The sequence below is a fragment of the Pezoporus flaviventris genome, unplaced genomic scaffold (genome assembly GCF_033815535.1).
Source record: "Pezoporus flaviventris isolate CSIRO_AGI_PZ_B2104156 unplaced genomic scaffold, CSIRO_AGI_Pfla_v1 ptg000066l, whole genome shotgun sequence".
Lineage (NCBI taxonomy): Eukaryota > Metazoa > Chordata > Aves > Psittaciformes > Psittacidae > Pezoporus > Pezoporus flaviventris.
Window position 1 is genome coordinate 14,729,517 of NW_026892614.1, and position 12,930 is coordinate 14,742,446.

The following is a 12,930-nucleotide window of genomic DNA, read 5'->3' on the forward strand; positions in this document are numbered from 1 at the left end:
TAATGAGATTTCCTATTATACCTGAAGATCTGAATGAAGATCCTCTGCATCATGTAAATCTTGCAGTATTTCTGCCAGTCAACACTGGCATGTAAGCAGGGAATGTAATTATTAGTTCAGTTAATAGAGAAGAATCTCAGCAGCAGTCAGAAAGAGGCATGGCCAGAGCGGGTGTGATCCAACCATGCTGCTTTGTAATGATAAGTGAAATTTTCTATGTTCTTAGAACAAAATCTTCAGGTAATAATTCTGCACTCTGCCAAACTTAAGTATGTTGTAAAAGTAAAAGGAACCTAAATACAACAGTGTTTGGTGCTACACAAATTCCACAGGCAGATAAGTAAAGTTGGTCTTATACATGAGGCTTTGAAATTGACTAATTAAATAGAAAGTAAAATAAGGAAAAATATAAATTGGAAGCTTCTAAAAAGGGTGGCTTACAGAGATATGGTTTAGATTGGTTTATGTAATCATTTTTTTAGTGAGGAAAATTCAAACTCCTTTAACTATAACTACCAGCACACTGATACAATTGAAAAGTAACCCCTGCAAATTGAAAGATGACCAATCTTGATAATATTAACTTCTTAATAATAAAGAGCATTATTAATTTTCACTTACTCCTTTTGTAGGTATGTCGAAAGAACTCAGATGGAAACTTGGATCTTAGTATAGTGGGCAGCTTCCTGTGACTACCACAAAGACAGCCTCTACAAGAGGCATTTAGAAGGGGAAGGGCCTTTCAGAGGGCATACTGTGCTCAACATTTTGGTGACAGGGTTGAATAGACTTTCCATGCTACCATGTGGCAAGTGTATAAGATGTCCTGGGACTAAAGAAAGTTAATCAGCACTTAGGATACTTGTGAAATCTGTTTTATTATGTGTGGGTTTGGCACTGATGCCTATGGTTACCGTAGTCTAACACTTTCCACTATAATTCTGTTTTCAGTTGCTTATAATTGAGAACATTTTGGGCTGAAACTTTCCATGCTGGGTGTCTGCTTTAGGCTGATTGTTATTTTTTGTTTTAGTGTTAGTAGTTCAGGTGCTTTTTCAGCATGAGATTGAGGAAAAATACATGGTTCAGTGGGAGATGTGCCCCAGTGTAAACAGGGGATGGTGGTGGAGTGCAAGCCAAACAATTATATCATGTAGTGTGGGAATGTGCATCAGGTTTGCTGGCATTAATGGAAGTAATGGAGACTAATACCTTATTAGTGAATCCAGATATCTTTCATAAAAGTGTAAGTAAGATTAATTATTTATTTTTCTATCAAGAGGTTTTAAAGCCTCCATCTTCTGTAGCTCATTTGAAATATTAGTAAAAATAATCATAGGAAAGGGATGGCTGGCCAATCCATGCAAAACTACTGAACTAAAAAAAAGCTTTATTTTTGTAAAGTCCAATTAAGTGTCCTGGATACCAGTGTCTCTTTTTTTCTTTTTCTTTTTTCTTTTTTTTTTCTTTTTTTTTTTTTTGTGATTTGTTTGTAAAATATGTGCTGCAGTTTAAAGCCAAAGCAATTATAAATGTCTTTTCTTGAAACTGCTGTTGCTTTTCTGGTCCCTGAAGAGCTGATAAAAAGGAGAATTTTTCTGTTATGCTTTCAGTATTTCTCTTTGCTTGATTTAAGACAAGGGAGTAATGGGTTTAAACTTAAACAGCGGAAGTTCAGGTTAGATATAAGGAAGAAGTTCTTTACTGTGAGTGTAGTGAGGCACTGGAACAGGTTGCCCAAAGAAGTGGTAAATGCTCCATCCCTGGCGGTGTTGAATGCCAGGTTGGACAGAGTCTTTGGCAGCATGGTCTAGGGTGAGGTGTCCCTGCCCTTGGCAAGGGAGTTGGAAATAGATGATCTTAAGATCCTTTCCAACCCGAACCATACTATGATTCTATGGTTCTGTGATTTCCTTCCCTTTCTTTCCCTTCCCAGGAGGGAGTAGGAGTACAAGTAGTTTAACTCAGATGCATATGGCAATAGATTGGACTAGGGTGCTGTGGGAACAGATGGGGACAAGTTTCGTTTGAAGACAGAGTATAAGAAACAGTGGAAAAAATGTCTAGTGAAACTCTGCAGATAAAGAGTCAATTTATATAGCATAGTCTCTCTACCAGTGCAGTACAATTAAGTAGTTTTCCATGTTGATATCAATCCTTCCCCTTAAGAAGGGATCTTCACCCTTTTTCCTTGTCTCTTGCTACAAACTTAAAGAAGAAAGCACAAGTTTGTATGTATGTGTAAGGTGCTAAATATGCTCTTACACTGTGGGTTAATGAAAACTGACTACTCCAAATTTTCTTCAAACTTCAAGAGAAAAGAAACAGAAATATGTATGTGGTTATAGGTGCAGGAAACTTGTTTGGAAGCTATTGGTACAGGTAAACGATTTTTACTTTTGGCTGACCCTTGGACAGAAATGGAAAGGAAATGCCAATATCTACTGAAGCAGTATTTTTATTACAAGAAATTGGTCTTAATATAAAAAAAAGGGATTGACTTTGGCTAAAGTCTATAACAGATTATGTGCACATATGTGTTTTGGGGATTGCTGAGTACTTCCTAGACTGTTTTGCTTTCTTTTTTATTACATCTGGTTTGCTGAAAATCTGTTCTTCCTCTGTCATTGAATTTATATTTTCAACTTTAATTTTTTTTTCTTCTTTGGCTAGTGTTATGGTATCATTTATAATCCACTTACTGTTCTTTAAGTTTTTTTCTGTAGAGAAGAATATGCTAAAAAAAAATATCTCGTAAGTATAGAATAGAAAACCAGTTTGAATGACTTCAAAATGTAGTAAAACTAGAATGATGGCAGGCTACAGTAAGAGAATGTTTATACTGGAGTTATTCCACTTTTTATGAATACCTGAATGTAATTTCTGTTAAAATACAATTTCCTTTTTGTTTTTAATTGAAGTTAAAAATAAATTTACTGAAAAGTTTATTTTCAATCTTGCTCCAAGTTGACTTTTATTCTCAGAGTTTAAGACTATCACTGGCTAGCTTAAACATCTGTGATCAGAGTTACTTAAATAGAATCTGTTTTTATATACTTTTTAATGGTGATATTTTTCTTTTAATCACATTTTATTGTGTTACACATCAAGATTTCTCCAATTTAAAATATTTGCTATACTTTCCTTAAAGCTACCGTAAGTGGAAGAGAAGATGATAGCTGCCACTACATAATAAACTATTCTGGGATGTTAGGGAATCTACCACTTTTTTTTTTTTTGTTAAGCTGAACCGCCAACCCTAAATATTTCATGTTTATAGGGCTAGAAATTCAGTATCAGAAAGAAGCTTAACACTAGTTCTGTTAGGATAGAATTGTATGAATAAAGTACAAGGGAAAGTTGTGTTCCCACTCATGTTCTGTGTTTTGTCTAGCTGATGAATGCTTCAGTGGTTAGCTACAGGTGGGCATCTCTCAGTACTTGCTTGTCATTATTTTTCTGTCTAAGTGAATCTTGTTACACAATGTGATGACTCACAAGAGTGCTGCATCCCAGCCAACCCTCTAGCTCAGGCCTTGAAATAATTTCTGTAAGACCTTCAGTGCTTTTTAGGTTGAGAGGTGTGATTAGATGTCATCTCTTTTAGACAACTGAATACATGCTTGCTAGATTCTATTGAAGCTGCACAACTGCTGCATAGCTATTTTTGAAAGAAATGTATGAGCCAAATGGTTGATTTAGAAACTGTGTGGAAGAGCATAAATTACTAGAATACCTGGGTTTCACAAGCATTGGATTTGTCTTGAAAAAAAAAACCAACCCAACATTGAAATATTATCACATCTACTTTACAGAGAGGAATGGGGACATAGAGATTAAGCCAAAAATGAATGTACTCCCAAAATTAAACTGAGAACCTGGAATGGAAAATTAATTTTTATTGGATAAGTTTGGCAAAGGTCTATAAGCCACTAGATTAGGATGGAAAAATTTCAGCTTCACTAACGATGTCTCTCTGTGGTATGTTCCCTTGGTTAAAACATGAAGCCATGTTTCTTCTTAGCTCAGAAATTGTTGGAAGGCATTGTAGATCTGTAATTCTGAGCATTTGGTGCTTTGACTCCTGCTGTCCTTGACTTTCCCTCTTCTTTGTGCCTAATTATATGAAAGGGAGGGAGGAAAGTAGGATTAAAAAGTAAATGTAGGGCAGTTTGGGGTCAGAAAGGGAAAAGATGATGTGCGATAGACAGCATAGTGCTGTCTGGTGCCTATACCTGTTTGCCAAAGACTGGTCTTAGTATATGCAGAAGAACCGATTCAGGCATTCAAACAACTTGCAATTGCAGAGTAATTAGCTTATGAATGGAAGTAATTGTTTGCAATAGGAGTTTCATAAATCTATGAATTTTGGAGTTGATTCAATTATCTCCAGTATTTTCCTCATTCAGTTCTTTTTAATTCTGTACTTTCCATCAGGAAAAATAATTTCATGTCGTAGAAACACAGCAGAATGGTTTTCTTTGTGGCATCATATCTATCACTTTTATCTTGTTGGGGTTCCCCTTTCCTATCTGTTCCCTTGTGAACTGATCATGTCCCAGATGGTATAAGTCATGGCATTGTGGTGGGGCCGTATGCTTTAAAACAAACATAAAAAAAATCTGCTTTCTTATTACTAGCAATCAAATACTCATTATTATGACCAGTTTCCTGAGACGTCTGAAAAGTAGGGAGGAGGGCCTTACTTTTTAAGGGAGAATTTCAATTACCAAGCATTTGCTGTATCCTTTTAGGAAGGACTCAATGATTTTAACACATTACTGGGAATTGTGCTACTTTCCCAGCTAGTATGGCAATATCTTTGTGGAATGCTACGTAAAATCAAGAGGTTAAAAATGGATACCTATGTTTCTGTCTGTTTTTAAGTACTTCATTTATGCCAGTAGTTGTCTTTAATTTTATACCCTGGACTGAATCCAGCATATGTGAGGTATATAAAATGAATGCAATTAAGTAGATTTACAGTTGGCCTGTTGGTTTACCTCTCAGTCAATATGGTCACGAATGGAATATTTGACACTGAGGACTATCCAGTGCTTTTTCAGGGCTGGCTTGGACTAGATAATCTTTGGAGTTGACTGATAAGATTTGTTTTCCGAGTGAGGCATTAAGTGTTTTTCAGGACCTACACTGGTCCATGAATCTTTTAATAAATTGGGAAGACTGTCTATTGAGTCCACAGGTTTTTGGGACACACATCTTGTAGCAGTTTGCCATCTGCTATGGGAAGCTCAGCTGCCTTGGTTCTGAATGATGACTAAGTTAAGGGTGGTATCAATGAAAAAATGTCACAGAGTGATATATTGTTGTTACAGTGTCTATGCAGTTTGGGTTAATATATGTTAGGCTGTGCTCCTAATTCCATGTTCATAGTCTTAACTGCAGAGATTTAGTAAAGACAAGGGAATATTTCATTTTTTTTTGTTGTGACTGAAAAGTTTGGATTGTTGTATTTGACTATTTTTTGCATGCTTTACAATATGTTATTTTGAGAGGCACATTTTATTTAGAATGTACAAAGTAAGTCTGCATCTACATTTGTGTCTTTTTTGCTATGCCTTGTGTATGCATACTGACTGTATCCTGCAAATAATTGTTATTTTTACTAGATAAGGCATAGTCTAAAACAATCTTATGTGCCTGTATGTGACTCTCTCAAGTGTTTCTTATGTGGAGGACTTATACTACAGGATTTATTTTGAATAATTTTCTGTTTTATTTATGTATGATAATGCTAATTTAACACCACAATGCAGCCATTTTCATCAGTATGTCTATGACTTCCACTGAATTCTGGATTCGTTTCTTAATGCAGTTTTGCATTAGTACTTTTTCATTAAAGAATATAATTAATTTGCTTTGAAATTAATTTACTCCTTGGAAAGTACTTTTCCCTTTCTCCTTCAAGGAGAAAAGCAGAGAGTATGCTTTTTCTCATTTTTGATATCCACATCACTTGTAATATTATTGACTTGTTATTGAATTCAATACTGTTTAATTAAAAACTGCAAAGACCTGTGTAGAGACTGAAAAATATTCTTTAGTGTAACAACAAACTTAAGAGTTTTTTAATTTAGAAACTAAGGTTTCTAAACCTTGGGTTTAGATTATACATATTTCTACTTAAAATAAATGGTTTAAATTCTGAAGGACACTCTTTAAAATACATTTTTAAAGGGTCATTTTACCTGCCTATGTGAAATGTAACTAATGTTTTGTTATTTAAGGGGAAAAGATTGTGTTACTCTCTCTAAATATTTTTTTTTTTGATTGAACTTAAGCATTTGCTAAATTATCCTGAATTATAGAAATCAGTTTTAAGATGTTGGTGACTTTTCTATCTGTTTAGCTATTACGAAATTTTTCTAACTTCTCTGTAGGCTGAATCTTTAGTCTTCATATACTATAACTTCTTTCTTCCAAAATATTTTGTGTTTTTTTTTTTTTTTTAAATGTGAATACAATTTTACTGTTTTTTTTAGGCTTACATATATGAAATGCGTTCAAGCACTTTTTCACATAAACTGCGTGGACACACAGAATCTGTTATCAATGTGACTTTTAGTCCCTCGTCTCCACAGGTAAGTCATTGCTTTTTTTCCCCCTATTTGTAATTAAAATATGCAAAATCTTCACTATAAGCTTGCTTTTTACTACTCTTTTATTCACCTGCCAAAGTGCTGTGTGGCTGTAGGGGTTGTTCATCTACTTCCACTGTGGTTATTGTGTCAATTATAAACTCATACAAAATGCTGCATGCTACAGAGACAAATGCTTTGACTAAGTGCCTACAAAGAAGAATTCTGGCATGGGAACTGTTGCACAACTGTACTTGTTGAATGTTGGGAAAATGTACATCTGCCTCAAATTACCTGACTGGACTATTAATTCAGAAAGTATAAGAGAGAAGTAAGTAGGGGCAGGGAAATAGCAAGGGGCTTAGGCGTGCTGTAGTTACTCAAAGGCCTGAAAGATTTAAAAAGCAATGTTATTTTAAATTATGCCATGTCAGAATAAATAATGTAATAACTTTATCACAATGTTTTGAACGCTGTTGTGTTTTGAGCCTTTCAGATATCATAAGTAAGAAGTACTCCAAAGAAGTTAGGTATTAGGCAATGACAGTTCCTATTTTTTATTGATCATTAATACTAAACTGTGTTAACAGCATTGTATTTCAATGTAATGGTTTAATTATAGTGCAGCAGTAGAAAACAGACTTCTGCGTATATATGTTTTCTCTTGGAACAATAGCTTCCCCACAGCATGAATTTTCTGCATATTGTTTTGAATCCTATAGACTTACCCTCTTTGTTTTCATTCATTGAAACATGAAAATACATTGAAGGATTGATGCTTTCTATACTTCTTATTTTAAAAAGACAAGAGTGGTCATTGCATACAAAAGAGTGTACAGTAGCTCTTTACATCCTCAACACTGGCTGTACTGGTTACTATCAAAAAATGTTTATGGAGGAATCATAATTTCTTTACATGCGGGAATATTGTCACATTTACATATCTCCTTTCATTTGTAAATAAAGATGCTAGCATTCCTGTGATTTTAGAATTGCTGGAAGCTTTATTGCTTGTGTACGATGTGTTGTTTGAACTGAGAAACTGTTAATTGCTATCTTGTAGTGAGCATTATGAATTTCTGTTCTTTGGATTCAGCAATGCAATGTTCAACCAAATGGTATAGTTTATTAAATTTTGCACCCAGATAAAAATTAGTTTGAGGTTTAACACTGGAAGGAGTTCTGCAAAAAATATGTTATATTATATACCAAGTAATAGAGCTATCTGTAGTCTTGCAGCATCCTGATCTGTGGTCCAGCTGTTGTAATGCATTTTAGTGAAAAATATCTTATTAAAGTTTAACTGTTAAAAGCCTAGAGGCTCAATTGCAATAATGCTGTGAATCAAGACTTTGAAGTAACTATGTTCAGGCAAATAAGTTGTTGATCAGGTGGGTAGAATCCATAAGTGGTATAAAGTAAACAGTGGCTGTGGTTACAAGCCATACTGGTCTAAATGCAAAGTGTTCCTTGGGGCTCAAAGCCCATAATACTGAACTGTATGAAGTAGAGTCAGTTTGGTTAAGAGCCAAATTTGAAGTTCAAGGACCAGAAACCCTTTTCTTGAAGAGCTTTCCTGGGAAGCAAGAGCTGTGGATTTGAAGCAGCTGACAAATTTCCCTGTAGATATGGTTTGGGGGAAGATTTTGAAGCTGATGCTAGTAGGAAGACTTTACTAAAAAGCAAGGAATGTGCAGAAACTGCTCCTTAGAAGGGTTACAGTTGCATTGTAAATTCCATTAATCAAGTCAATCTGTATAATAAGTACTCCTAAATGTTTTCTAAATAAGTACTTTTGGGGAGTTGCAGAACCACAAAAAAAAAAAAAAAAGAAGAAAAATCACCTGGACTTTCCAACATAGGATGTAGCATGAAGTTAGGAATAGAAGCTAAGAAATGGTAAGCCTGTGGAGTGGAAAGGAAGAAAACTTCTATTAAATCAGTGAAGAATAATGCCATGACTTGAAAGAAAGACTTCATTAGGCAACCAGAGTTTCCAAAAATAGAAGATTTTTATACCTACCACTAGTGAGGGGTTTAAAGTTGACACTGTTCCTGTTTCATCCAAAGTTTGAATGAATATGACCAAGAATTATATTGGATTCTGAATAACCTCTGCACAAAGCCCCATTACATTCAATGGGAGACACTGGCAGGGAAGAAGTAAGGGGTGAAAAAAGGGAAGTGGCTGAGGAGTGAAATTCAAACATTACGGTTAAGCTTTCTGCTGTGGAAAGATCCAGCCAAGAGTGAGGTGTACTGGCAGAACTCCAGTTCAGTGGTTGCTTGCCCAGCACCTGTCCATGAGGTAGTTTGTTCCAGCCATTATTATAACTCTCACTTGCATAAGTGTTCTTCAAGAAAAGGGAAAAAACCCGGATGGGTATAATAACAATTTTTTTTAACTGATGGGGGGCATTGTTGCTTTCATCATATAATACTCTGGAATGATTTATCAAATGGTTGCTATGAAAGCTGGACAAGAGAAATAAGATAGAAGCTTTGCAATTATCTTAGATTTATTTTCAAGATGATTTATCTGTTTCATTATTCTCATTGTCACTTCCTCATTTTCACTTATTGTCCAAAACTTACATAGCACAAAGCATTTATCTTATCAAAAATATTAATTGAAATTCAATCTATTTTAGGGAAAATGCATTAAGGGGTATTATAGTGTTTAATTGTGATAACTATAATACATTTGAGTCAATCTAAGTTAAAATAGGGTGGGAGTCTTATCTTCCAAATATGGGAACAATAAATCATCTTTCTTTGAAATATTTTTGAAGCAAGATAAAAACAAATGGGGATACTACTGTCATCAGCTGGGTTTTGGTGGCTTGTAGTTGAGTATTGGTTTCATCTTTGTACAAGCTGAGTGAACACTGTGTGGCAAAACTGCCCAAGTACACTCTTGCATATTATTACCCTCATCAGTAGCTGCTTAAGAAAAATAATTTTAAAAAATGCAGAGAAGAAGAAAAAAGCTCCAAACTCTGAGCCAGTATAATGTGCTGGAATTTAATGTTTTATGACAGAATCACAACTTTAGATTCAGTATGCAATTGCTACCACCATATTGATACACTCAGATGTAGCTTTGAGAGAGGGAAAGAAAACCCACCAGAAACTACACTTAAATAGAGCAAGCCCTGAGCAATCTGATCTGAGTTCAGCATTGACCTTATTTTGAGTGGAAGATTGAATGAGACCATTTCCTCAAGTCCTCAGAAGGTTTCCTGTTTGAAGTATGCAGGTATTTAAACACATGCTCGATAAGTCGTTGAAGGGCATTTGATGAAAAATAATCAAAAATATAATTTGCATTATATGAAATATGGAAGATCTGTTCTATTCTCTTTGTCTATAGATTTAAAGGAAGTAAATATCTGACAGTATGATGTAACCATCCAACTGATATCCCGAGAGATAGCTTCAAGATTAAAAAAACTCCACAGATCAAAACTAGACTAAAATATACAAAGTCCTCAGCAACCTGGTCTGAGTTCAGTGTTCACCTTCAAGCAGACTGGATGATAAGGTTTCATGTTATTCCTGCAAATTGAATTATTCTCTGTGCTATATATACAAGCTCCATAAATCTCTTGTTACTGGAGACATGACAATTTAAAATTGCTGTGTAGTAAATATTAACATCTTGTGATTACCATGTACGCTCAGCTAGTGGCTTGTTTATGCATAAAATATCTAATTTACATGTGTGGTAGTTATTAATGAAAATTTATACTCAATAGAATATATCTATTTTGTATTGATTTATAAGTCTGATTTTATGTTTAGAAGTACAGCTATTTCAAATAACAGTAGTTTTAGGTGTTATTATATTGTGGCACATTTAGATTAGATACTAATTCACCACATGTGTATTACTTGGCAGCTGGAGAAAGTTAAATGAATAGTAGAGATCTGGAAACTCTCACAGACTAGATTTGCGTGGGAGCCACTGAAAATTTCATACTGATTTTCTGCTGACCTGCTTGAAGAGGGACATATTTCGTGTTCCCAGTCAGGATGTTTGCTTGTGGGTCTCAGGTAGATAGTAATACGATTTCACACTAAAACCACAGCTTAGTCAGAGTTGGCTACAGGTGGTTTTGGATGTGTCTGGAAATATGAGTTATCACCTTTTACTAGCTCCTAACAAAGTATATTTTTCCTGGGGGTCACATCTGGAGATTTCACTTTAAATCAACTTGTATGAAAACTCCATTCTGTTGCAATTTTGGTTCACCATTGATGGTTCACTTAATCATAAGATTTTCCACAATGGAGGTAGCTTTTGTAGTGATGTGGAAAACTCTTTTTCAGACTTTAATTTGCTGAGTTTTGGCTTTAGTATTGTATTAGTCTCTCCTGATTCCTGTGTAGAGCACATTTTTTCCAGCATGATATTCTTCCTTAGGATTCAGGGCCATCTTGTCACAGACTAGATCATGTGGATTTAAAACTTGTGACCGGTTTGACCTCTAATATGGTATCACAGAAGTTAGGAAATCTCTTTCGCATGGTTCTTTTGACCCTACTGTTTGTCCCAGCCGATCCCAATTACTCCCTCTCATAATCCATAAGTACATCAAAGCTAGTTGTAAATGTAGTTTCATAATTTTTGGTTTTATCTCTCCTGTAATTTTATCTCTGAGAGGAATAAGGAGCCAGCTATCAGCTTTTCTGATCTTCTATTCCATAAGATCAAATTCAAAGGCCAGAAAATGCTATCAGATTCTTAAAATTCAATTTTTTCTTTTGCTTTTCTGAAATGTATTTTAAAAAAAATTAATTCTGCTTGAAGATGAGAATAACTTTCAAGAATCTGGTTTTAAAAAGTTTTCTATAGATACTTGTTGAAAACTTACTTGGTAAAATACCTTTGTCTTATTTACTACCTTTGGATTGAGCAACCTATATATTCATGAAACAAGTAGAAGATGGAAAATAAAGCTAGCTTGGACATCTGAGGGGAAGCTGTTGTCATGTCAGAAAAACTTCAGGAGTGTGTGAGTGCTCTCATAAGGAACAAGAAAGCAGCGAGGTAGCAATGAAAAGGCTTGAGATGAAGTCTGAGAAAAGCAGTCAGGATCAGAGTTAATACCTCACTTAAACAAAAATCTGTCAACTCTGTAGCAGCCAATGGGCAGAGATCCTCTTGTACTGTCTCAGAAAATAAAAAGATCCACACATATAAAGGCTAGAATGGGTTTTCTGAAGCCTCAGAAAGTTAGGAACTGAGGCTAGGGGTGTAAGCGTATCTGTGGAAAAGGACACCTGCTAAAACTCTGAAGACAGATTACTTTCTTTAGGATTTTAAATATCTTCAGAAGTAATAGGCTTTTGCAAGTAGGTTACTATTCATCTCAGAAAACATACTTTCCTGGAATTTGAGAAAATTCACAGATTTCCTGAGCTGGAACTCAATATACCTCTACTATGCATGTTAAACAGCTACAGTTAATTTACATAATACATAATATACAGTTAATGAAACATAGTTCTCTAAATGCAGTAATGTCCTGCTCAGGAATTATTGATAAAGAAGAAGCAAAGATGTGGGTTTTTTTCATCAGAAATGGACTGTTGAGTTGTTAATTATTCTTGAGTACAAGAATTCCCAAACCTACTCTTTTTTTTTTTACTTTAGGACTTTCTACTGTAGAGACCTTCAAGTATTTGCTGTGCTGCCATCTTAAGGGTTTGTACTCCTATGAAAATGTAGGTTACATGTTAAATAAAGCATGCTTGCAACTATAGCAGTTTAAGCTAGCATGTTTGACTTAATTCTTTTGATTGTCTGTTGCTGTATATGCAGTCACTCAGCTGGCTTGGCTGAGAATCTTCAAGTGCAGAGTGTGATTCAAATTAAATGACAAAACAGAGCAGACTGCAAAAGAGAGAGACTAGTGGTTTTCTTAGCACATCCTTATGCTTCTTAACATCGAGTTTTCAACTCTTCACTTATTTCACAAACCTGTTCTCTTTCTATGTACTACTTTAAGGTGCTGAGGAAGAAATTTCATCAGTTGTCTTTATGAGCAGTAGTGTGCAGTAATGCAGGCTTTGTATGCAGACCGTCACAGCCAAAGGCTGTGCTGCAGCTTGTGTCTGCTGAGAAATTATTTCCTTTACCTATGTCCAGCCAAAGAAGACAGCTGCATTAAAAAGAAAAAAAGCCTGCTGCTGACCTCATATGCATGCTTTCTGAGGTTTCCGAATGTATTTCCTTGTCTTTTAGCCAGATTTTGTACTCTCATTTGTGTAACCTCAGGGAATTAAACAAGGATTTGGAGTACACATATCTTAAATTTAATGAACA

The 12,930-nt window shown here is 35.1% G+C and overlaps 1 protein-coding gene across 1 annotated transcript in view; it reads left to right on the forward strand.

Moving 5' to 3' along the window:
* Positions 1–7,065, forward strand: part of WDR27 (WD repeat domain 27) — a 56,396-nt gene extending 49,331 nt beyond the window's left edge. Inside the window, exons 23-24 of the mRNA XM_061471335.1 lie at positions 6,504–6,602; positions 6,700–7,065. Of these exons, the coding sequence (XP_061327319.1) occupies positions 6,504–6,602; positions 6,700–6,759 (159 nt within the window). The 3' untranslated portion in view covers positions 6,760–7,065. The remainder of the gene's footprint in view (positions 1–6,503; positions 6,603–6,699) is intronic.
* The last annotated feature ends 5,865 nt before the right edge of the window (positions 7,066–12,930 follow it).